General features: G+C 49.7%; 1 protein-coding gene across 1 annotated transcript in view; it reads right to left on the bottom strand.

Moving 5' to 3' along the window:
- Positions 1-2,675: 2,675 nt before the first annotated feature.
- Positions 2,676-25,284, bottom strand: part of NR2E1 (nuclear receptor subfamily 2 group E member 1) — a gene marked incomplete at its 5' end in the record, with an annotated part of 112,010 nt that continues 89,401 nt past the window's right edge. The window contains 8 exons of the mRNA XM_034991441.1: positions 2,676-4,538; positions 8,749-8,854; positions 9,108-9,257; positions 9,645-9,741; positions 11,902-12,048; positions 13,372-13,607; positions 15,197-15,284; positions 18,513-18,658. Coding sequence (XP_034847332.1) covers positions 4,376-4,538; positions 8,749-8,854; positions 9,108-9,257; positions 9,645-9,741; positions 11,902-12,048; positions 13,372-13,607; positions 15,197-15,284; positions 18,513-18,658 — 1,133 coding nt within the window. The remainder of the gene's footprint in view (positions 4,539-8,748; positions 8,855-9,107; positions 9,258-9,644; positions 9,742-11,901; positions 12,049-13,371; positions 13,608-15,196; positions 15,285-18,512; positions 18,659-25,284) is intronic.

Genomic DNA, 25,284 nt, shown 5'->3' with positions numbered 1-25,284 from the left:
CAGGGGGCTCTAGGGTGGGCAGGCTGAGACCTACCCGGCCAGCCCGGGGAGGAGCACAGCAGAGGCGTGTCCCTGACAGAAGCAGGCGTCCTCTGTATTTTTTTAACAGCATCTGAAGTGTTCATCAAGCCGTGTCTGATTAAGCACTTTTAAATTCTGAGCAATGAAATGGGCCCTCTCATCCCCTCTTGGCGGGAGTGCAAACTGATCCAACCCTTTGGAGAGCCATTTGGTTGTATGTATCAAAATTAAAAATGCATATAACCTTTGACCCAGAAATGCCACTTCTAAGAATTTTTTCCTACAGAAAGACCCCAAGTCCAGGGGAGTGTACATGGAAAGATGGTTCTTTGCCGTTTGTTATAGTGAACAACAGCAAGTAACTTAAAGTCTATCAGTGAGGAATTAGTTGGATCAACTACAGTTAATCCATAAAATGGAATACTAGGCAGATGTTAAGAAGAATGAAGTAGAGCCATATGTACCCGCAGAAGAGACAGCCATACACACAAAAGTAATTTGCAGAAACGTAGAAGGTTTCCATTTTTCTAAGGATCATGGACAGCAACCACAGTGCACATCTCTGGTCAAGGGGTTCAATTCCTGGGCTCCTAAATTGGACTAAAACCCCTAAACTACAAGTGAAATAATTTGGGAGCCTTAATTCAGCTCCTGAACTCACCTCCTGTTCTTTCTTTTCCCTGACATCAAAAGACGACTAAAAGTGATTCAAACGCAAAGGTAAGGCTCCTCACCTAATTGTCACAGTATGTAAATAATACTTTTGAAAAGCAATGCTCCCAGATTTAGAAAAACCATTTGTCAAAAGAGCACCAAAGACTGGTTTTTGGCTGCAGTAATCACTTGGCTAGGCCCACCTTCTCTTGTTTGTTTATTCAAATTGCATATATGGGAATGGTATAACTTGAATTCATATATCCAAAGACTACTATGGCACAACCCCAGCCCCCCAACGCCAGCCATAGAGGGTATCTGCCTTAAAATCCATGCAAGCACAAAGGTTAGAGCACCCAAGCTGCAGCCAACAGAGATCCCCAAATCCCAGAAGAGAGTGCTGCGGAGTTTTTAATCCTGGGCTTTTTCAAATGTTGAAAGCCAGCCTTGATTCATGCTTATCATGGCAGAGATGCCCCCGAACAAGCAGTTCCAGTGGGAATCTCTTCTAGGACAGGTCACAGGAAATTTACTCCTTCTTAACTTTACTGAGACTATTTTCAATGGATTAAAATAGATTCTATGGGGGCGTCTGGGTGGCTCAGTCGTTAAGCGTCTGCCTTCGGCTCAGGTCATGATCGCAGGGTCCTGGGATCGGGCCCCGTATCGGGCTCCCTGCCCTGCCGGAGGCCTGCTTCTCCCTCTCCCACTCCTCCTGCTTGTGTTCCCTCTCTCGCTGTCTCTCTCTCTGCCAAATAAATAAATAAAATCTTTAAAAATAAATAAATAGATTCTACGATTGTGATAGATTTTATTATAGGTTGGCAATACCCTTCTGTCCCTCTCCTCCATGAGAGGAGTACACTTCCCTGCCCCGGGGGAGGTTGGGTTTGGCCAGGCGTGTCTGGCTTTGGCCAGTGGAAAGTGACCAAATGTGACATGAGCAGCAGCTTCAAAAGTGTTTGTGTGGTTTGGCTCAGACCCTCGCACTTCTGCGCTCTGCCACGCAAAGAAGGAGCTTTCGGGAAGCCGCTAGTCCAGAGTGAGGAAACACCGGAACATGCTTGAACCCAAAATCCAGCCTGGAGCCAGGCCCAGCTGAGCCTCCAGGGACCCGCAGTGCCCAGAGCAGGAAATTCAAGTTCGCTGGTGTAAGCTTTGCGGGTTATTTAGCATCCTTGAAGCAGAACTTGACCAAGACGGGGAGGAATAGCCTTAGACCCTTTGCTCAGCTTTACCAAATCTTGTCACTGATCTCATATTTGTTTCCAGTTCTTTTTTGTCTTATGAAATAAGCCATTTTAGCATCTTCTTGGTACCTTTCACTAATCCCATACGTTCCCAGAGGTAACCACTATTATGCAGTGAGTGTTTATCCTACTCATGTTTGTTTTAAATATTTGTGATATATTTATACCTCTATAAACATAATCTGGTCTTGTTTTATAAGCTGTAAAGCTTTACATAAACACAAAGCTCTATGCATCCTCTGTGATTCACTTCCCACCCACTCGCACACTGTATTTCACAACATGGACCCTTGTTGAATACACTGGCTCGAGTTTACTCGCTCTGTTGGCTTTATGTATAATACTATATATACCACAGGGTACCTATTCTCCACTGGTGGACATTTTCACTGTCAAACATGAACAGTGTTGCAAGGAACGTTCTTGCACACATCTTTGAGTACCTTGCTTTTCTCTAAGCCTCACTTCTCCTCTGTGTGGACTCAGCAGAGGAGTGCCTGCCTGGTCGACCTTGCACACATGCAATCTCTAAAGTCAAATTAGCCAAGAGTTGCTAGGAGCTCTGCTCTGGACTCTTGCTGGAGCTGCTTCCCAGGGTGAACCCATGGCACCCCTGGCCTTGGACACCTCTGATTTCCACCACTGGCCTCTGGCAGTGGGGCTGGTGCCCTGAGATTCGCTGGGAACCTCTGAAAGCACTTTCTACTGCTCCTTCCACATCTTACTCACCAATGCAAATCCTCACGCTTTATCTTTTTGATCATTAAATGATTTCAAGTTCCTGGTCAGGACTGAAATGGTGGCGAGAGAGTTAGAGGAGTGAGTGAATGAAGACTCTGTTAATTGGCGTCTTTCTTCTTCACACAGCAATTTTTCTAACAGATGCAATTACATTTGAGAACTGCAGAGAACGGAATCTTATGTTTTATTTCTTTATTCATCATTTTACAAATGGGATTCACTGTAAAAAGGAAATTGCCTTTGTGGTTCAGTTCTTCAGGCTGGAGTGCTCTGAGTTTCAGTTTCTACACCAGCTGACACGGCCACCTCGTAGCTGGCGGGGCAAGAGCCAGCCAGGGAGGGAGGCTAAGAAATCAGGTAGAGTTCCTTTAAATCCAATATATTTTTATTCTTTGTAAATACAATGAGTACAACCTTTTAACTTCACAAATCAGTTAATTCACTTTGTACAAGAAAAGTTTTACTCATCCTATGATAGTCCAAGTGCTGAATATTTTTCCTCAGTGCTAGTACCTAATAAATCAAAATGTGAAAAGTACAGCAGCTATTTTAAAATGGTTGTTTCTACATTTCCATAAGTATAGATTCATACCAAAGGAGCAGCTTATAGTGTAGGACGGAGTGTGTGTGTGTGTGTGTGTGCATGCGCGCATTCAAGGCTTTACTAGAAACCGGTTTTCTGAAAGGCATTGAAGAGTCTCAGGCTGTTAGCAATGGATCAATCAAGAAACCTTTTAGCCTTCATCTCCTTGTGGTTCCTTCTGACATCATGTCTCTGTTCATTTATTCTGGTGTGACTCGCTGAAACACGAGTTTGGATCCCCATCGCCTTTGGTTTCAGCACGTTGTTAACGGGACAGCGATCTGCCTCATCCTTCACCTCCACTTTATTTGGTTTTGCTGTTTTTATTCATCCTCCCTCAACTTGTGTTCTTTTAGTAAAGCTCTTCTATTTTTGAGATGTTATCCAACCTGAAGTCCTGGTGAGAATCTCATTTTCGTCCACCAGTTCCTTGGACAAGGTTGCCTGGCCTATAGTATTGAAGAGAAGGAGGAGGAGGAGGAGGAGGAGGAGGGGAAGAAGAAGGAGAAGAACAAAAGAAAGAGAAAGGAGAGAAAACAGAGAAAAAGCAAGTCTCACGGCATAAGCTACCTTTCATTTACTAACTCAGTCCTGAAGGCCACTTCATGATGTATTACGATAGAAGAAAAACTTCTGATAAAACTTTTGCTTTAAAACCTAACCATTATTTTTTAAAATAAATTCTCCAACATAAAATAGTTCTGAAGGCTGTCGTATGATGTTATACACAGAGCTCTATTTGGTTACCCAACTTCATATGCTAAAAAGGAAAAGAAAGTTCTACTGATGGTTCAGCTTTTGAGAGTTCAGCCCAATATTCCAGGTAGGAGGCAGAATGGCACGGCCTGCGGCAACCCCTGAATCGGGGGCCCCCTTCCCAGGGCGTGGCAGCAGGGAGTTCTCTCTGTTCAGGTGGTCCTGTGATGCCCCCTTTCCTTCCCCACTGCCCCACCCTGGGGCAGCACATCAAAGCAACTGGAACTGTTTTGTGTCCATTGGCATGTTTTTCTGAAGGCTACACATTCCCAGGTTTATGCTTCCTGAAGGGTTTGTTAGTTGAGGCTTGTTCTCCGTGGGTCGAAGTTCATCAGATACTGTCCCATCCTGAAAAGCGGGGACTCGGAGCTTAGATATCACTGGATTTGTACATATCTGAAAGCAGTCTTGTAATTGGCACGTTGCCGATGGTTTTTTTGAAAAACACTTCTTCTATGGTTGATGGACTAATAGATCGTAAAGCTGGCAAAAGCAACAGGAGTTTTCCAAAGCGACAGGGTTGCGTGGGATATCTGGAAGAGGAGAAGCCACGAAAGCAAGGTAAGATCCATTACTCTTGTTGAGTCACAGCCCGTGCTTGAAGGCACACCCTCTTCCTGGCTGGGCCTCTCTCTTTACTACCCCACCCGCCCTGCAACAGAGGCCCCCACAGGTGCTTCTGGCCCTGCTCTGCAGGGTGAACAGTTGAGGCATGAAGAGCCTAAATGATGCTGCCAAAATCACGTGGTGACTGTCTCTACATTAGCAAAGGGCTTGCATTTTGTTTGGAGGAAAAGTAATTTTAATTTTTTTTGAAGATTTTATTTGTTTGAGAGAGAGAGAGGTGAGAGAAAGAGCACAAGCAGGGGGAGCTGCAGGTAGGGGGAGAAGCAGGCTCTCCGCTGAGCAGGGAGCCCAATGTGGGGGCTCGATCCCAGGACCCCAGGATCATGACCTGAGCCAAAGGCAGACGCTTAACCGACTGAGCCACCCAGGCGCCCCGGAAAAATAATTTTAAGAAACATGGTACTAAGTTCGGGTCAGATAATACACTGAAGGCTGCCAGGGTAGGAAATCACCACGCTGCTGAGGATAAAGGTAGTGCTAACATCCACGTTTTCTGATTCGTAAGGCTCCTTCCTCAGCTCGTTCCCTCAAATAAAATGGATTCCTTTTCTAAGCCGTTCTCCAAATTATTATTCAGGCATTATACTTAGTCACTCTCAGGAATAATTCTGTCCTTATTACACTGCAAATTAAAGACTAAGTTCTGTTGGGTGGTAGTGCCATCCAACTTTCATGTCAATGAAATTGGCATGTAATTAAAGATGTGAGAAATTGCTTAACAATTTCCTCTCTTGATGTGCAACATACGTCTGTGCTCAGATGGGCAAGTTCAATTTTCTGCTGCCCTTAGATGCCTGTAACCTCACTGTGGCCCGGATGCTCCCTCCATCAATTTTTTACAATCAGCTACCTATGTATTTCACAAGGAGGGCTCCTGCCTCTACAGCACACCACCCAGAAGACTGCGCTCCTGGAGCACCTGTCTGTAAGTCAGCCAGGTTTAACCCCTCCCTGGCCCCAGCGTGCTAGAAACTGACAGATATCAAAACTCCTTCAGAGGAGTTAGGTAGCTGAACGCTGAGTTTAACTGACCAGTAACTTCACCCTGCAAATAGAATCCAGGGGAACCATTGTCACGGTTGTCTCTTGGCTTTGGGCACCTGGGAGTCCCTCTCTTCAACCTGATACTAGGCTGGTAGGTCTTTCTGGGCCTCTGAGGACCTCGTTTGGCTCTTTTGCTGCCACGCTTCATTATCACCCATGGACAAGGACCACCAGACTTGTAATCCCAAGACCCACGTCTCCCTTCTACTTTACTCTCTTCAACAGCTTTGTTTCCCTTCCCAGGGTCAGGCCGAGGAGCAAGCACCCTGCAGTGGGTGGGAGGCTGTGGCTGCCTAGAGAGGCCTCCACTGTGTCTACAGAACTCACCCAACATTCTGGAAGTTTCCCACAGTGAGGAAATACTGTGGGAAATAGTAACTTCCAGAAAGGATGGATTTTGGAGAAACCATAGACCATGAACTCTTGATTTTCTGCATGTAGATTATCCACTCACCTACTCACCCACTTCTTTTATTTCCTAGTTGGGAAGGGGCTGGTTAGTCAACAAGAATGAATTGTCTGTTCTTTGTGGAGTCCTGTACTACCTAGAAACAGTAACAGTGCGTGTGTGTGTGTGTGTGTGTGTGTGTGTGTGTGGCAGAGAGAGAGAGAGAGAGAAAGAGAGTCTAACTACTCAGTATTATTTTTTAGAATATCTATGTCCCGTGGGGCACCTGGGTGGCTCAGTTGTTAAGCGTCTGCCTTCAGCTCAGGTCATGATCCCAGGGTCCTGGGATCGAGTCCCATGTTGGGCTCCCTGCTCAGCAGGAAGCCTGCTTCTCCCTCTCCCACTCCCCCTGCTGTGTTCCCTCTCTCGCTGTGTCTCTCTCTGTCAAGTAAATAAATAAAATCTTTAAAAAAAAAAAAAAAGAATATCTATGTCCCTGATTTCATCCATTAGCATAAATAACTGGAAGTTTTCTTTTCAGGCATAAGTGTTCTGTGTCTGTCACAGATCCGTGTATTTGATCTTCAGTTATAATATACAGTTTGTGTGAGACGCCAATTCCTAGCTTTTTCCTTATGTCCCAGATAATTAGAGAAGTAGCCTACAGAGCTGAGTTTGCGATTTTAACAATTAATGCATAATTAGCTCAGTTTGCAATACTGACTTTTCATTTCAATTTTGGATCTTATTTATCTAGACAGGAAAGTGCTAGAGGAGAATGTTCTCTGATTGAAGGAGCTAAGAAATAAGGCATATGCCATTTTGTCCTATGTACAACTCTAGGTATTAATATTAATTATAGGGGCACGTGGGTGGCTCAGTCAGTTGAGTGTCCAACTCTTGGTTTCAGCTCAGGCCATGATCTCGGGGTCTTGGGATGGAGAATGGAGACTGCTTGGGATTCTCTCTCCCTCTCTCTCTGCCCCTCCCCCCTTCTCTAAAAAAATTAAATTATAACTATAGCTCATATCATGAAATAAAAATTCCTTGTCAAAGCAAATGTGTTCCTTCAATGAATAACTTCCTTGTTTTGAGGCTAGGGAGAAGTAGTATACTTGTTATTTTCCTAAAATAGACTCCTGTTAATTTGTGGTTGAGCTCTCTCAGGTCACCCTAGAAGAAGTTTCTGGTGGGCCCTGCCCTCTCAGACTCCCCTTCCTGGGCTCTGGCATCTCCAGTGCCTCTACCACAGTCCCTGTGCTGGCTCTCCTCGCAGCCCTTCTCCCCTGCTGAAGGCCTGCCATTCAAGGATTGGCTCACATGTTATCTCCTCCATCATGCAGCCTTTCCAGACTTGCCCTCACCAACTAGAATTCATCTCTCCCACTCCCCACTTTGCTTTTTCTCTCTTCGCTGGTCTGAACTGAATGAACACTTCTGTCTACTTCATGCAGTGAAAAGGGGGAAGTGTCTTGTTCTGTCTGGTGTCCCACAATTCTCACCAGGAACCCTGCATGGAGCGAGTACTCAGCAAGGCTTGACTGAATCAATAAGTGGATATCATATTCTTCTCAGTGTGATGTTCTTTATACCTTAATGACTTTAAATGTCAGAGTCAGTCATGATATACAAGTTAGTTTTTAGTGGGCAAAAAGTGCCCAAATTATGTACTGCTCCATTTTTATAATTTTGAGCAAATATTAAGTGCTTACTATACATTCTGAAATTTAACATGGGTTTAAAATTTTAAAACCATAGCACTTTAATTTGAAGGCCATGTACGCAGGCACCATCACTCAACATAATTTCAGTGATAGTCCATGGACAGGGAGCGGTTTTATTCATTAGTTTTCAAAAGAGGATTTAAAACAGAAATAAGCAGATTCATAGCAGAAGCAGTCTCACCCCCAGTGAATACGACTGACTTGGGATTTCTCCCACCCCTTAGGTGAGGAAGGCATGAACTGCCTTTAGCCACTCACTTTAGTTACTCCCAGCACAGTGTCTGTGGGTGATGTTGAGATGATGGAGACAGGTTTCCATGGGCTTCCTTTCAAGGTCAATCTGAGAATAAACAATCCTAAGCAACTCTATTCTAACCTCAGATCTACTGCAATCCTAACTTGGGAAGCTAGCAGGGTTCCGCTACTCTTTAAGAGCCTTGCTTTTTTTCATCTGAAAATGAGATCACAAAGTCTATACCTTTTGGTGGACTTGTCCATTGGTGGGCCAGGAGGAGCACTCCTGGAGCCCCAGGGGCTGAGCGTTTCTACAACGAGCCAAGAACAGCCCCTTCCAGTGGGCTCTGCTTGGGCCAGAAGATGCCTGATGGATGCCATGACTCAAAATAACTCAATGGATACCAGTCACCAAAGCCAAACAGCAGTCACGATGGGGTTAAAGATGGCCTCTCAAGGATGATGCAAATGTGTCCACATGTTTTGATGGATCTGCTTGTTCAGCCAGGCCAGCCATAGGGGGTCTGGCAATGCTTTCACTTTGATAATCTAATCTGATCTGCTCCTCTCATCCACCCTGTGAGATAAGTGAGATTCTAACTGTATTAACTGGTGGGCAACAGGATAATTAGTCACAGGATTTGAACTGGCTTATTACTGCCTGCTCACACATTCACAATGGAAGCAATTTTTTTTAAGTACACAGTCAAGGCAAACAAGAGTCACCTGGTATGGATGTAGCTGTTGAGGGTTAGCTGGGCCTCATCTTGAAGGGCTGCGATGGCGGCAGCATTCCGGAAACTTCTCAGCTCAGAACCACTGTGTGTAGGAACTAGAAACGAAGATGGGGGAAACTATGATAAGCAGCACAGAAATGCAGATGGGAAGGCACCTCTCTGGAAATGGATGGCCAGCAGGAGAACAGGTAGCGCCCCCACCACGGAAAACTGGGCCAGCCCCAGAGTATCAGCTCCCTTAAAAAAATCCCCTCTTTTTGCAATTATCAGTCTGGACTCTCAGGTGGCTGAGTGAGTGAGGTGGCAAACCTGGCGAAGGAGAGGAGGTGGGGGTTTGCGTCAGCTTACCAGCTTTGAAAGTGACGATACATTTCAGACAGGCAAATTCGGTAGCATCTAACCGGAGTTGTCTAAATCGGGCCACCACCTCTTGTAAAGCTTGTATTTCAGATATGATCTTGTTCAGCTTCTGGGAATCTGTGTTGTCACCGTTCATGCCTAGAATAGAAATAGGGAATAAATGCTCTAATATGAGGGCATTTTCACGATTTAATATTGATTTTTGACAGAATTCTGCATATCAATATCTATTCAATTGTCACTCTAAGATATCTGATTCCCTGTAAACTGGCTATATTGTATGAAAGTTAATGTAAAATCTTCTCTTGGATGATGACAAACACAGTAATTTGCATTTAAATAACAATGCAAGCAGTCATGAATACAACAAAACAACATTATTTGCATTTAAATATAGATTTATAAGTGACAGGTATACTCTATTGTTCAGCAGGAATTTGTTATTCTTTACATGTTGTTCTTTTTTCAGTAATGTATTTTTATGGTAATTTCTACAACAAAGTCATTAAATTGTGCAATTCTTACCAGATACAGCCAGTAGAGTGTTAGCATCAACCGGAATGGCCCATTGTGCTATTCCTAGAACAAACAGTTCTCTCCAAGCATCTTCCAAAAGCATCAGCTGTCGTACAATAGATGTATAATATAATATAGTGTGTAATTTATAAATTTACAAACAATTTCAATATGTAAATTTCCATTATCTTAAAAAGTGCTTTAAATGCCTGTCTTGGTAATTTTTCCTCTGAATATTCCAGCTTTTCCTTTATTTTCCATATTTTCCTTTTTGAAAAGGTGCCTAGAGATAAGCACAGGCTTCTGAGAGTCAGCCATTCCAATTCCCCAAACTTTGCTTTCTTTGAAAAGGGTTTACCCTTCTTGGCCTTGCATCTATTCATTCCCGACCACCTAGAAACTTCTCCAGAGACCCAGGCTCTATGAAATGCCACCAGCAGCTCAGCAGGCAGATCCCCTTCATATAAAATGCTGGTATTATCAGGGTTGAGGATTACAGACTAAGCGTGCAGATCTGGGCCCCCATCTTCCTAGAGGGTTGGGGGGCTGGGCTGGGAGAGAGAGAGAGAGAGAGAAAGAGAGATCACTAATTCCCAAGAGGCATGCAGGGAAATCAGGGTGTAATTATGTTAATCGGGTTGTGCTGAGTTTACCTCATCTCACTCCCTGATTTTTCTGAGACTCATAAGTGGACAACATCAAGGTGCTTGTCATTTTCACTCTAATAAAATGTGCTACTGAATATTTAAAATGAAAATCTGGCTCCTTTTCCAAATTAATATACTGGATTCCACTTCATTGCAGTTTGCTTGTTGTTGAAGGGTTTCCACTGAAGGGCGAAGTGGCAGACAGTAAGTAAATTTTGTTTGTATTAAAGAGTATACAAATACCGGTTTTCAGAGAAAGTAGCCAGTACACACTCTCGCGTGCGTGCACGTGCACGCGCGCGCGCACACACACACACACACACACAGAGCAAATGGTTAGAGTCAACCAGCAAACCTGGTCAAAGATAGAACCTAACTATTTTGAAAAAAAGCTGTTTTTGAAAAATCTCTCAAAAGCCAGTCAATTCTGGATGATTTATGTGAAGGTATTTCCTTTTGGGAGCTAAGAGCTGAATTGTGAAGGCTTGTAACCAAAATCACAATCAGACCAAAAAGGTTTAATTTTGAAAAGGCTTTATTTTTAGTTTTATTGCATTAGGTACAGAAAATAATACTTTAAAATGCAAGGTAAACAATATCTAATTCTGATCATGTCTGAAAGTCCAGGCTACGGAAAAAAGAACATCCCATGCTAGAAGATTAAATGTTTTGAGCACATTGCTAGGTCTCTCTGTAGGAAACATATTTCAATATTAAAGGGCACCATTATGCTTTAATTAGGTATAAAATGAACTAAAGAAATAAGCCACTTGCTTTCAAAACTACTTATTAGCCTTTTTAGAAATTTGTCATTAATTTCCACGAATGTACTGGTAACGGCCAATGGTTATGAACACTTCATTTTCTTTCTTGCCCTTAAGATTAGAAAAATTCTGGCAGAGGCTATTTCTAAGATCCCTAACAACAAAATTTCTGGCCTTTGGTACGATGTAATTTTAAGCAGCATATACTTTTTCTCCCTCTGACTGTCATTTACAACCACAGAATTATGCACAATGCCCATTTGTTTACAAAATCTCTAAAAGTACTTCAAGAATTAAGGGAGATCCTAGCCTGTAGGAGGTGTGCAATGCACCCCATAACCGAACATGCTCATCAATTAGTGGTCAAGGTCGTGAGTATCACAATGGAAAATATAAAGCTGTGAACATGAAATAATGAGACTAGCTCTGAAAATTTTACAGGCGAATACTCTCATCACCTATTTCTCTCAGGTCCAATATTCTTAAGAAACATTGTTTTATTAACAATTTTAAATGTCATTAAGATTTTTTAAATTTGTGATTAAATTTGATGTTTCAATTAAACTTAAAAAAAAGAGAGAGAGAATGTTCTTGTATATTTGTTTTTCATAGACCAGATCCAACTTTCCTGAAATAACATAATTACCTTTCTTAGTAAGGATACCATAGCTAGTTATTTTGAACCCATCGTAGGAAGCTAATAAAAATTGTCTCCTCATTGCTGTTAAAAACGGATGCCTGGCCTTCAGGATTTATCCAGGTGACCTCCAGTTTCATAAGGCTGACCACTGTTGTTTTTTGTTTTTTTTTCCCCCAGGCCCCTTCCCCAAGAGCTCAGTGCCCTCTTGGTCATACCTGGTCCTGCAAAGATAGCGTGGAGAAAGCTGGTACACTCTTAGCCCACTTGATGCTCATAAACAGAAGCCTGGCGGCTGATTCACACACAGACTCTGTGGCCACTTCATACAGATACATTGGGGTCCCATTCACTTCATGGGGGTACTGAGCGGGGAAGAAAGAGAAACACCAGGGAGTGAGGAAACCACAGCTTTGCAGGAAGAGCCAAACTTTTAATTTCCTAATTAGAATAGGGAAGGAGATAGGCATTTGGATGTTCTGCTTAAACATGCAGTTGCCACTGGTAGACAAAAAACAAACATCTATATCTATAGACTTTGAGAAATAATAACCACTGGGAAAGGCCCATTTCCAGTCTTTGGGGGCCTGTTCCTTCCAGAGGGGCATCTGGCTTTTCTATCCCCTGCAGCAAATTTTCCTCCGACTGAGCCAAGTGCCAGGCCTGTCTCCCAATTTAGACAAGAGCTGCTTGCATTTGTGTAAATAAAAATAGATGTGAAAAAAGTATAAATTAATAGGCATCCCAAACACAAATATGCATATGAGTATTTTTAGAAAGGATTAGTATATTATGGAAATATTTCAATTAGACATCTTAATCATTCACAGAGCATTCCCCATTCATAACTGACAACATATTCATAACACTACTTTCCCAAGCTTATTATACACATCAGGGGTAAGAAAGCAATATTAAATATTGTGCTTGTGCGTGTGCCCAGGTGTTTGGCTTCCCTGCAGTTTGGGGCTGCAGCTGGCCCTCCCCTTCGCGCCCGGAGTGGGTGCTTTGGGTAGGTACCAGCTGGAAGCCTGGAAGGTAGTCCCTAGGTGGCAGCCTTTTGAAGTGGTTCAGGCTGTGGCCCTGCTCAATAGAGACTCAATCCTGGTATAACCACATGCACCTCAGAAGGCAGTGAAGGGAGAGCGGAAGACCAAACCAGCTTCCTCAAACTGTCCTAACAGGTGCGCTCCACCTGTTGTTGCTGCATTAGGGACCCACAGCCTTGCCCCAGAAAAACAGATCCCTGCGATCTGCCACAAAGGGACTCTTCTCTGCCGGCTGCAGCCAACTCCTTTCTCCTAAAAACAGAAGTGCTCTTCTGGTCTCCGGAAATACCGAGGTTGCCCCTCAGTTCAGCCGGGACTCCACACCAGGGCATTGTTTAAAGGTGCGAATTCCTGGGCCCCACCTCACCCTGGCTGAAAGGGACTCTGTGGGGGATGGGCCAGGGAGTCCACATTGTAGCCAGCTCAGAGAGTGACTCTACTGTCCACTAAAATTTGAACACTCCTGGCTTAACAGGGGAGAGTGGGGGGCCGACAACTCCCTGCAGAGCCCGACCCCGAGCACCAGGCGAGGTCGCTCTGTCTTTGGCTTGAGCCCATCCTAGCTCCGGAGAGATGGGAGCCCCCGCCCCCGCCCTCAGTTGGCCGCCAGACTCCCCAGAGTCCAGCGAGGGCACGGACCTTGGGCGTGGGCTGAGCCAGGCTCACGAGAGTCTGCCGCTCCGGGGTGGCGGACACGGCGGCCAGCTCCAAGCCATGGGGCTCGAGCTGCGTGACCGCGGTGAAGAACGCCGGCGCGGGCAGCGCGGCGGACGGGAAGTGCGCAGCCGCCCCGTTCTCTTCCTTATGTCCACGGAAGTAGAGGGCCACCTGCTTGCGAATGGTGGACGTCCGAGGCCCCCGCTCGTGCTGCACGGCTGCAGAGACAGACAGATGGACGAATGCCCAGGATCAGAGACTCGACAACACTTAGCCGCTGCCGAGCTGCCGGGCCAAACGCCCCGTCTGGGCAGGCAAGGTCACTCAGAGGTGAAGAGAGGGAGGGGCAGGGATGGGCGGGCGGAGGACGCTCTGCGACCTCACTCTTACACTGCAGGCATGAGAGAGCTGAGGCTGAGAAGGGGAGCCCGACCCCAAGTGTCACGATAATGGCCAAGCCTCCAGCAAGACTAGGTGTGTTCTCTCGTGCGTTCAGGGCTCTTCCCCACCCAAGAGAGGTCGCGGAGAAACCAGAGACCCTGGAGGGGGGCGGGAGGGGAGTAGTTGGGTATCCTTGTCCCCGACAAAGGGGAAAGGGAGCACTGTGCCCAGCCAGGCACTGCGTCCCTACGGAGACTTCTCCCGCTCAGCCCAACCACGGCTCCCCCCACCTCCACCCCCGCGGAAAGGGTGTTTGGCCTCCGAGGGCCTCCGGAGAAAAGGACCCTAGCCGTTGACACACTGGGGTATGGAACGAGGGAGAGCCCGTCTTGGAGTGTGCTGGAGGAAGGCAGGGGAGATGTGACAATTACCGCCAACAGTTTAAACAAACAAATTAATTCAGGGCAATCTTCTGCTCGCAGAGCTTGACAACTTGTCAATACACAAGTTCAACAGGTTGGACGTTCCCTCCTGCTTCCTGCGCGGCTAAGGAAGGAGCTCTCCCCAATGGGCGCTGTGCCTCCTGGAGCTGCCTCCCTGCCCGGACCGTGGCCAAGGCAAACCCTCTCAGCATCCTGTCCTGAGGCCCCATTCCTCCCTCCCGGCCATGACCCCGGCTCCCGGCCCCCGGCCAGGCCTGGGGCGCCCTCACCAGGCCACCACTGGGCACGCACTCAGCCTGCGCTCTCCGCCCGAGAAGCATCTGATGCCCTAGTTCTTGCTGCGCGAGTTTAACAGCCTTCTGAAAGTCGTGTGTCCGAGGCACCCACAGGCGTCACCCTGCCTCTCCATCCCCTTTTTGTAGAACCGAGAGAAAAAGCCCAGATCGCCACAGTGGCTGTTCTGGTTTGGGAATCTTGATGAATTAACAAACACGGGCTCGAAATTCCGCGTGTTTGTGTCTCTGCCCTTCCTCCTCCAACACAGTCTCCCAGTCCCCACAGTCTCCAATCTCGGAGACTATCCAGACTGCGAGATCCTGCGGAAGGCTAACAGGCTTAGAGGCGGCCACAAAAGAGCTGCAAGGAGAGGTGAGAAGAGGTATTAGGACATGAAGCAGGAAATACCGCGCACGTGTGTGCCCAGCAGAGTGGGGTCCCGAGAGCGCTGTCTTCATGGGGGTGGTTGGGGGGCACAAGTTTCCTATGTGGGTGTGGGCCATACCTTCAGAGTTCAGTGGGGTGGGGGTGGGGGCTCATGCAGAGAGACGGAAGGATAAGACTGAAAGTCCGAGGCCAATTCCCAGCATCTGGAAAGAAGTGCTCCAGAGATGATTTACATGCATTGGAGTGCCATGTATTTTCTGTACATATAATTTACTTACTAGTCAACCAACATTAGAGAAATAAAAAGCTGTACTGATTACCATCTTTGTTCATGTTGACTTCCAAACACTTCTTCAGCCGACACGCCCTGCACTGGTTTCTGTGCGTCTTGTCCACCGGGCAGCCTCCCTGGAACAGAGCGCAGGCGGTCAGCGGGCCCCAGGGCCTTTAGACTGGAGACGCGAAGCTGGCGCCGGGTCGGGGGAAACGTGGAGGTGGGCATGGACCCCGCCACCGATCTCGGAGCTGCAAGCCTGGGTCCGTGAAACTTGGAGGCCTTGGGCACGAGCAGGGCTAGGTTGGGAGAGGGCCAGGATTCCCCGGGGCTCCTTCAAAAGGAACAGCCCCTGACCCTGTGAAAGTGGATAAGGAGGAAAAGTCCTTCGCCATGCAGGTGAAGGGTCAACGCGCCTGGTTTTCCTGACTCTGCCGTGTTGGGAGGAGAAGCTCTGGAGGGGAGCTTCCGCCAGGCTCGGAGGTCGTGGAACAGGGGCGAGACTTTTCAGGACCGAAGACAGCGACCTGGCCCCAGAGGAGGAGGCTTCGGAGCTCAGCTGGGAGCGGGCTTGTCAGCCAGGATCCCCACCACGCCCCCCTCCTGCCAACTATTCTTTCCGCCTTCAGGTCTCGAGTCTACTTCTTTCTGTCACTTGGGGGGCGGGCATTTATTTGTCGGATACATATTTCCCGTTTATTCTTCACTCTCTTGTTTCCTCACTCCTGGGGCTGCACTTGAAGCTACCCTTATAACTAGCATGTAAAGATGTCTTAAAGACTGGCCGTAGCCCCGATTCATGGAAACACAGCCATTCCTGGAAGGTGAGGCAGAAGCCAGAGTGGTTAGCAGGGCAAGGCCTACAGAGGTGAGGATAGGAAGGGAAGAGCCCAAGGCCTGGGCAAAATCTAGAAATGCCCATTATGTAAATATGACCAGGAAGAGAACGTGATGGACTGTCTGACAAAATGATAATATGGACTGAGAATATTGGCATGATAACTAGAAAAGAAGAGCTAATTACTGCCTTAGAAATATTTGAGATGCACGAGAAGAAATGTTCTACCTAATGCAATTTTCTGGAAAAATATTGGCTATTAGAAGAAGAAATTTACAGAGAAAATTTCTTATGGAATTCATTCAGTGTTAGGTGTTATTCCTGAAGGAACATATACATAGATACATAAAGAGTCATATCTACATATGCATTTTATACACCAAAAATATATAAGAAGTTTCGTGCTCTCCTGTATTTATATGACTTGCAACTGTTACAAGTACTGTAGGGAGAAAGAGAATAAAATAAATGTATTTTTATTTTCCTTCATAATCTAAAAAATTCATATACTGTGAATTTGGGGTAGGCACATTTTCTGAAACAGCCTTTAGGAAAAGATTACACACTTGAATACATTTTTTTTAATGAGATCCCACCCTTCTGATTTAAAATATGTGGAGGTATTTAAAATAAGGGCAGGGCAGAGGTTTGTAACAATTTCTATATGTCCTCATTACTGTTAATAATAAATTGGAATATTGTTTATCTAGAAATAATTTTTGCTTTCTAAGTGAATTCTTCAGGGCATCTTTGCTGGCCAGTGTAATAGCTCAATGTAAAGAGGGTTAAAGAACTTGTTATTAAATGCAATCATATGTCTATCTTCATATGTTATCTTCCTCGTATTCTGATAAACAAGCTAATGCAAAATGGAAGCCTTCACTTGTTCTTAAGAGTGTCTTCAAATCAGATCACATGTATATAAATATCTGAAGCTTGAGAGAAAGATGAGTGCTTGAGCTCAGCCCATTTATTCTCTCTGCAAGGAGAGGACACCAAGCCTGATGAGTCTATTATCAGTCCTTTACAAGGACTTGGACTGACATCAATATGTTTGAATTGATAGCCAACCCCTTTGAAAATATCAAGCATCACATCTGAGATTTTGATTCCCTAATTCTGTGCATTGCATAAAATTAAAAGGTAATTTAAGTAGAAGCCTGCTCGAATCTGATGACCCACAGTAATACTCCATTCCTGCGGGGCTACAGGGATACAGTCCTGCATGTGTATGATGTGATGTGTCCATATGGTGATCTAGAAACTGATACAGAGCTGTGTACCCAATTAAACGGTTACCAGGGCTGGAGTTCAAAATAACTTATCCAAATATAAGTATCTTCTTATTTTTGTTGATAATCCAAATCTATTGGAAATTGATATGAGCAGACATAGCTTTAGAAAAAGAATAATTCGCTAGCTCCAGACAATATGTGTGTGTGTGTATCATATATAAATATTAATTAATGAAGATGTTTTACCATTTTGGTTACCAAGGGATGACTTCTGACTAACACACTCTCCAGGGTCTTCTTGGGAGTCAAGGTGGTAGCTCTGTGCTGAGAGTCTGTGTGCCTGGCCTAGGAAAAGGCAGTGTGGAACCAAAAGACTGATCTCCCTAAAATGATCCTATTACTGAGCTGGAAACTGAGTCAGGAGGTCCTACTTTTTCTTTCTGGAAGCTTTGGCTCACTCTCAGCCCATGTTCTAACTCCCTTGGCTTTTTGAGACCGTTCTGCCTGCTCAAGACCAAAACACAACCAACCAGGCACATCTTCTAAACAGAGAAAGAGAAGATATGGGAGCCTTGGAGAGGATCCCAGTCGCCCCTTCCTTGAGAGCTTTCTCTTCTTGCCCACTCTGCCCTTTCCTGACAAGGCCTAGCTAAAGTCTCATGGGTGCCAAAGCCCCACTGCTCACTTCCAGTGCAGTCCTGCTTCTCCGAAGTTGAAAGGACAAAGCCCTTCACACAGCAAGTCCTGTGTTCCAGATGGCCACACTCACCTCGGGTGGCAGCCTTGCCTGGGATGCCCTGTGCCTTTTACTTCTGCCACGGCAGGCAGGGGTCAGCGCACTGAGCTGGGGCTGCTGCTAGGAATGGGGGAGCGGGGGTGGGGTGCGGGCAACGCAACACAGCCTTCCCTCCCTCCAGCTTGCAACGTGTGGTTTAGACTCTAAAGTTCCTTAGGCCCCCTGGGCTGGCTCTAAAGCGGCTGGGTGAGGGCCATACCCAGTGTCAAAGTCTGGGAGAGAATTACAAAAAGCGGGGTGGGGGGTGTGTGTGCAGGGAGGAGCCCGGATTTCAGATTCCCCCCGGCACACTCCTGTATCTTCCCTTACCTCTTCCCGCCTTTCCCACGCGGAAGGGCCTCTGAGAGCTGAGGCGGGAAGGAGGGGAGAGGAAGGGAGAGGTCAGGGCTCGGTCTCTCCTCAGCAGCTTGGAAACTCGGAGGAGGCCTGGGCACAAACAAAGGAGGGGGAGGCGGCGGAGGGGAGCCGGGCAGCGCAGCCCTGGCCGAGGTACCTGGTTTCCAGATTTGCAGACATACGTCCTGTTCCTTCGGATACTCCGTTTGAAAAACCCCGAGCAGCCGTCGCAGGCGTAGACCCCGTAGTGTTTCCCCGAGCTGCGGTCGCCGCACACTTTACAGGGGATGTCTAAAATACGGCCTGCAATGGCAGGAAAGACAGGCAAGGGGGGAAGGGAAGAGAGGGAGAGGAGGGCGGAGAAGAGGGAGGCAAGGGGGAGCGGGAGAGAGAGATGCTAAGCAATCTGACCTCTGAAGGGATTAGCACCGAAGCTGCGGTAAAAGCAAATAATGAAGTGATTTTATAGCCAAACTTTTTTTCCTTGAGCAAGTGTCAGTTTCCTACAATGAGCATTATTCATGCACCGCTACATGTATTTGGGTCTCTTCTAATCGCCGAGACCCATTTTGGAATAAAAGATTACAGCAGGCCGGGGCCGCAGCACGGCCCGCCGCTGCCTTTCTGCTCCGCGGAAAGTTTGGCCGCCTCCCTCCCCCCGTCTCGCATTTAACAGAGAAAGTTGTTAGCGCGCGAGGAGACAAACTTGAAATGTAAAAGGGGAAAGAAGAAAAACAAACACGGCTGGAACCGGGGATGGCAGCTGGAAGGCAATCGAGTTTTCTCTGAGCTGCCGGGCGGTTGTTATTATTAGGATTATTATTGTAATGCTAATACCAGGATTATTAATGATAATAAGGGTAGTGGTAATTGCCCAACTTTCGCTTTACCTATTTTAAAAAATGCTTAGTGGATCGCTTTTGAGAAATTATTTCTTTTAGGAAAAAAAACCATTTTCCCCCCAAAGTAACTAGCACCGGGCTGGGCAAAGGAGAGAGCGGCGCGTGCGCGGTTCCTTCGCAGGTTAGCGCGGGACAAGCCACCCGGCCCTTCTCCCTCCAGTGCCCAAGTTCTTCCTCAGAGACCTACCTCCTCACACTAGATCGCGGGTCGGGTGGGTCCCTTCCTGCCTGTTTTTCCTCCGCTGTGGGAGGCTGATATTTTAAAGGAGCTAGCTGGTTTCTCTAGACTGCCCTCCACCCCTATTGGCCTCGACAGTCGCCTGGCCTTAGAGAACTTTTCTTGGAATCCCCTCAAGCCTGGGTGGCTTCGGACCTCGGAGGAACGTTAGGGAGAGGGTGGTATTCCAAAATTCAGGAGGGAGGGAACTCTTTTCTCTACGGTTCAAGAGTCCAACCAGCCTGAAGCGATAGGGACTTAGAAATCTTTCCTCTCGCAAACAATTAAAAGTGGCCACACTTTGATAATAGTAATGATGGTAGTAATCATTAACTTCTTTACATTAAATTTTCCCGTTGCGACTCCACCCAAGGCCTCCAGTCTGGGCCCGAGAGCCCTCCGCCCCGGTGAAACTGGACTGTTGCTGCCTGGAGCACTCAGGTTGGGGAGCGCTATCAGGCTGGGGTGCAGGGAGGCGAGTCAGAACCACCCGGCCAGGGGAAGAGAGGAGGCCAGGGCGCCACGTGGGGAGGGCCCCGAGGTCTCAGAAGTGGAAACTTGCTCGTGGATTCCGAGGCGTCCTGGCGGGCGCGAATCCTTGAGCAAGGCCCTGGAGGAGCTGCTGGGGGCCGGGAGGGAGGGGGGCGTGGAGAGCCCAGCGGCCTGGGTGGGGGTGGGGGTTCGGTAACGACCAAGCTCGGCCGGGGTAATTACAACCCCGCCATAGCACCTGCCTATAGAGCCACCAGTGACCCGTCAAAAAGAGTAGCATGGGAATTCAGACGGCGACAAAGGCCGGTGGCGGAGGCGCGCGGCGCGCCGACCACCGCCTCGGCGCCCCCTTTCCTGCAGGGTGGGAGGAAAGGTTATGCTGGGGGGTGGGGGGAAGAAGTGGCTGGAGAGAGCCAGGCGAAGCCACAGCGGGGCTTGTCCTTCACCCCTCTGGGCCTGTCGCTGCACCCATGGGGACTCACAGGCGCCCAGCAGCCGGGGACTTGAGCGGGGCTGCATCGCACTCACGCTGCAAACAGTAAACTTGGTTTCCTTATTTTGCAACCATCCTTCCCAGCATGACACGCGCCCTCTGGCTGAGCTGGGGTCCATGTTTGGGATTCAACAATCCTGTCGCCCCAGCTGTCCTCTTCCCGGTGGCACTTTTGATGATGCCAAGATGAGGGCGCAGAAGCAGCAGTTGTGGTGTTTCTCCCCGACCCCGCCCTTCCCAACCAGACAGGAGGACAGGGACACACCACATCTCTGGAGAACCCCATGGGGCGCGGGGAGGACCGGCGCGGGGTGGGTGACCCCTCTCCAGCTGGGGGCGGGGGCCCGGGCTCCTCGACAGTCGCCCGCGGGGCCGCCACAGCTGCGGGTGGGTCCTGCCTCGGCGCCCACATCCGGGCCTCGGCTCCCGGGGCAGATTAGAGGCCGGCCGACTCGCCTGGGGCGGGGCACAGGAGGGAGGGACGCGAAAATTCCGGGGCAGAGCGGGTCTGCGCCTCAGACTCCGCCACCCAGCCACGTTAAGGTGACTTGGGGTCACGAGACAAGCTGGTTGACCCCGTTGCAAAGCTCCTCTCATTTAGCAAACCGAGCGAGCTCCGACGTGAGGCAAGCGGGAGTTTCCTGAGGCTGGAAAACCGTTCTTAACTTCCCTCGCCAGGGGGTCCCCTCGGGGCTTTTTGTGTGTCATAATTGCCTAAAGATATATGGCAGCTTCGATTACTGTAATTACCATCAGAGGCTGTTGAAAGAAGTTAGTCTGGGCTGCAGGGGTGACTGGCCGGGGTCTTGTTACCACCCAGGCGGGGCTCCCGGGTGACATCGCTCTGCCCTCCAGCTGTGCGAAACCGAGCGAGGCGGGGGCTGCAGACCTCGCCGCCCGGCTCGGTCCTGACCTCGCCCGCTGCGCGCCGACCTCCTCGCCGCCCCGGGCCCGAGGGCCGCAGTTTTCGGCCCGGCTGCCGCCACCTGTCTGGAGAAGGCCGGGATGCAGCGGCGCCGCGGGCGGGGGCTGCCTTCCTGCGGGCCTGAGGAACTTCCCCGGCGGCGGCCGAGCCTGCCGCGGGTCTCAGGCTTCCGCGGCCAAACTCAGGCTCTTGGGAAGTTGGAGAGCTCCCAAGTCTCCCCAGCATGTCACTCAGCCTTTTTTTTTCCTGAGTCCGGACGGTTCGCCTGAGTCCCAGTCCACCAGACGCGGGTGCGGCCCCCAGCGAAGCGAGCCGCGCGCCTGTCCCTTCCCTCTATTCCGAGGCCTCGTCTTTTCAAGCTCCCCCCACCACACACCAACCCCGGCGACTCCACACCGCAAGTAGACGAACAAGTCCGAGGCTCCTTACTTCTAGGGAAGAAGGCGAGGGCCTGTCACAGGGCGAGGTAGCAAGGAGGCCTGCCGAAGCCCGCGGGCTCTGGTTTTTGCAATAGAGGCTCAGAATGCAGCAGAAAAGGTTTCCTTCTGCGCCCCTAGGAGGACCTCCCACGCCAGACATGGGCCACAAAAAGCAAGCCCACCTCGCTTCCCCCAGTCGAGAGCAGCCAGAGCCAGCGTAGGCCCGAGGCTAACTGGAAACGCCAGGCCTCCGCAAGGCTACGCTCGGATTTGGGCGTCTGCAAAGTTTCCTTCTCTCTTCCCCCTGCCCTAGTTTAAATATTTCTCCTTTTCTCTTTTTGTTCACGTTCCCTTTACTTGAATTTTAAAAATGGTAACACCCAAACCAAAGCAAAAGTTTAAATTGCTTCCCACTTAAGTGGGACTTCATCATCAGTCCTCAGAAGTATCTTGGATTCTCCCAACTTTCAAAGACTCAGGACAATGAGGGCGAGTGAGGGGAGGGGGGCGTTTGAGGAAAGCACGGAGCGCCCAAAATGCTATGGGCGAAGGCAACAAGGGCGGTTTGAGAACTCCAGGACGTGGGGACTGCGACAGGGGCCACCCCCAGCCTTGGGCCCCGGAAAAGGCAGCTCCGGGCTACCGGAAGGCGGGAACTGCCATGCCCGGGGAGATCCGAGCCTTGCGACAACGCCCGCCCTACGCGGGCTCGGGCCTCCACATTCTCGGGTTCCGCAGCCACTGGGCCCGAAGATGCCCTCGCACACACACTTAGCCCCCCACTCTGGCATCTAGGGGCAGTTAGACATCAGCCGCAGCTCGGCATCCTGAAGGGGAGCCCCCAGCTAGGCAAGTTTGAGGAAGGAGAGGAGCGCGCGAAGGGAACAGGCCGCACACTCCTGCCTCCGCCGAGCTCCCGCTCGAAAAATCCTTGGGATTAGGGATTTGGTCCCCTCTTTGCTACAGCGGTTCGCCATACTTTAAATTCCCCAGTTATGACCTACGCGGATTTAGGATTAAGGAAAATGTGACTTTTAAATTGTTTCTGCTTCCCAGTTTGCAGGATTATTTGAAATAGCTAGAAACGGGGTGCAAAGCATTCCATTCAAATCCGCTTTGCGCAGAGTTGCTTTTGCGCGCTGGAGCTCGGAGTTTAGAGCGAGCGTGTTATTGTGCTACCGCCTGGAGCTGCGGCCTAGTTCCCGCCCCCGTCGCCCCCCCCCCCCCCCCCCCCCCCCCGCCCCCCACCTGGCGGCCAAGCGGAGACAACTCGGGGGACTGGTGGGCAGCATGGGTCTCAACCTTCCCACCATACCAGGGCGGGGGAGGGGAAGCAGGGGGAATCAAGCAATCCAGAGGTAACGAAATTCTTCTTCCCTCACCACGAAACATCCCGACTCACGGTCTCTGAGAGGCTGGGCCAAAGCGCACTCGCCACCGGAGTCTCTTTCCCGGGCTCGGAGCTGCCGCGCTCTGGGCAGGACCTCCCTCGCCTCCCCTCCCGCCCACCCCAGGCTGCGCTCCTGAGCCCCGCGGCGGCCCCAAAGGTACCCACTTGTTGATCCGGCCGGCTTGCTCATGCTGGCTGTCCCGGGCCGGAGCGGTTGGTGGGCGCTGCCCGAGTCCCGGCCGGCAGCGCCCGCCTCGCCGCCGGGCGCCGCCGCTCTCCAGCCGCCCTCCAGCCTGCAGGCTCCCGGGCCGGACAGGTGGGTGTCGGTTGCGCGCTGCGCTGCTCCCCGGGCGCTCAGAATTCGTTCCACGGTGGGAATTTAAGCATCCTCAAGTTTCTCCCCGGCTCTTGCAAAACCGCTGCTGCTGGGAATGTTGCTTGGTACCGACACACGCATGGACAGACAAACGGAGAGAGGACAGGCGGATCGAAGAAGAAGGGAAGAGGACAGCAAGAGGGGAATAGTGAAGGACAGAGATGGAGACACGAAAATGGTCTTCCTACGGAGCAAAAAGGACAAAATCCCTCTCTTTCCCCATTCCTGTCTCTCAGTCTTCAATTTCTCCTTCTACGTTAGGCATGCGGAGTGTGGCCAGATCTCTACAGACCGCTGCTCTTTTAAGGAAAGAAGGAAAACACAACTGCGGTCTCAGGCAGATGGGCTCCGCGCTGCCCAAACCTGAGAGCGGAGTGGGAAACTAGATTGCCGGGAAGTCTTCCGAGGGAACAGGCGGCCAGGTCCCAGTTTCCGGGGAAAGCCGCGCACAGAGCGGCAAAGGGTCCCCGAAGTTCATTACCCCGTGACTTTGTGCTTGTCGCTGCGGGCTGGGTCCCCAGTAATATCTCCAGAAGCGCTCTGACAGGCAGCCGCGGGGAGGGGAATAGGGCGTCCCTGGCCCACTTAGCTTTTCCCCCAACTCCTGGCGGGGTCTGACGTCAGCCATGTGCGGGGAGGGGATGGGAAGAGGGAGGGGGTTAAATGCTAATGATATTAATGAACCTCCAAGCGGCTCCGAAAGAAAATGCAGGCGCTGTCGGAGCTGACGACTTAGAGTGTGAATATGGGAGTGTGGATCTGTGCGTGCGTGATGGTGAGGACGGTGCTGCTCTTGTAATAAAAATGAATTATTATATTTCATGGCAAGGAGGAAGGGGAGGGGAGATGGAGCATTCTCAAAACGCTCTCCCCCTTTTCTCCAGAGCGCCAGACAGATTCGTGGAACAAACTGGGTGGCTGTGTGTTTGTGTGTGATTGTGCGCACCGGATATGGCCATGTGAGTTGGTTCATTCTTGGTCCCGTGCCCCTTCTGTTGGGTAAAACTTGGATCTGGTCCGAGGTGAGTAATTATTCATTTTGCAACTACCTTCGGAAAGTTGTAGCTGAGGACGCTCTGTGCGGACTTGGGGCCTGGGATGGGGTCTGCGGGAGGCTCCGCGTTCCTGCGGCCTTCGCGGAGTCCGCTTGGGCACCAGCTGCGGGGAGGGTGCCGCCCGCTCCCCAAAGCAAAGCCCATCCGGAGCAGAGCGAAGCTCCGGTCGCCTCCATTATCTGCCCTGGAGCGACTGGAGGGCAGAACTTTCCCTCCTGCAGCTCCTCCCCAGAAGGCTTCGCCGGCTCCCCCTCTCCAGGGAGCGTCCGGGATTCTGGAGAGCTTCCTCCGCCTTAGGCCCCCACCCCTCCGGCCAGCCTTCCCCCGATTCCTATGCTCTCGCGCGCCCCGGTCCCTGCGCCGCGCTGAGAGAGCGCACGCCGAGGGAGCGGCGATCCCCGATCTCTAAGAGATTAATTCTTATTTAAGCTCTCCCAGCAGCTTGAACTTGTCGAACAAGAGCTTGCCAGGCTGTCCTCCGGGCGGGGGCCGGCTAGAGGTCAGGGGTCACACCTCCTGCGCTCCCGCCCTCCGCTGCGCGTTTGGGGGGGGGGCGGGGAGGAGAACTGAGATCCGAGCTCCGCAATTCTACCCGCCCTCCCCTAGCGCCACTTTCTCCAGACTCAGGGTCAACCCGGGCTTTCGTTGAGAGTTTGAGTG

Source organism: Mirounga leonina, unplaced genomic scaffold (genome assembly GCF_011800145.1).
Source record: "Mirounga leonina isolate KUSES-001 unplaced genomic scaffold, KU_Mleo_1.0 Mir_53, whole genome shotgun sequence".
NCBI lineage: Eukaryota > Metazoa > Chordata > Mammalia > Carnivora > Phocidae > Mirounga > Mirounga leonina.
The sequence above is the reverse complement of the archived record's forward strand: the minus strand, read 5'-3'. Positions and strand labels throughout refer to the sequence as shown.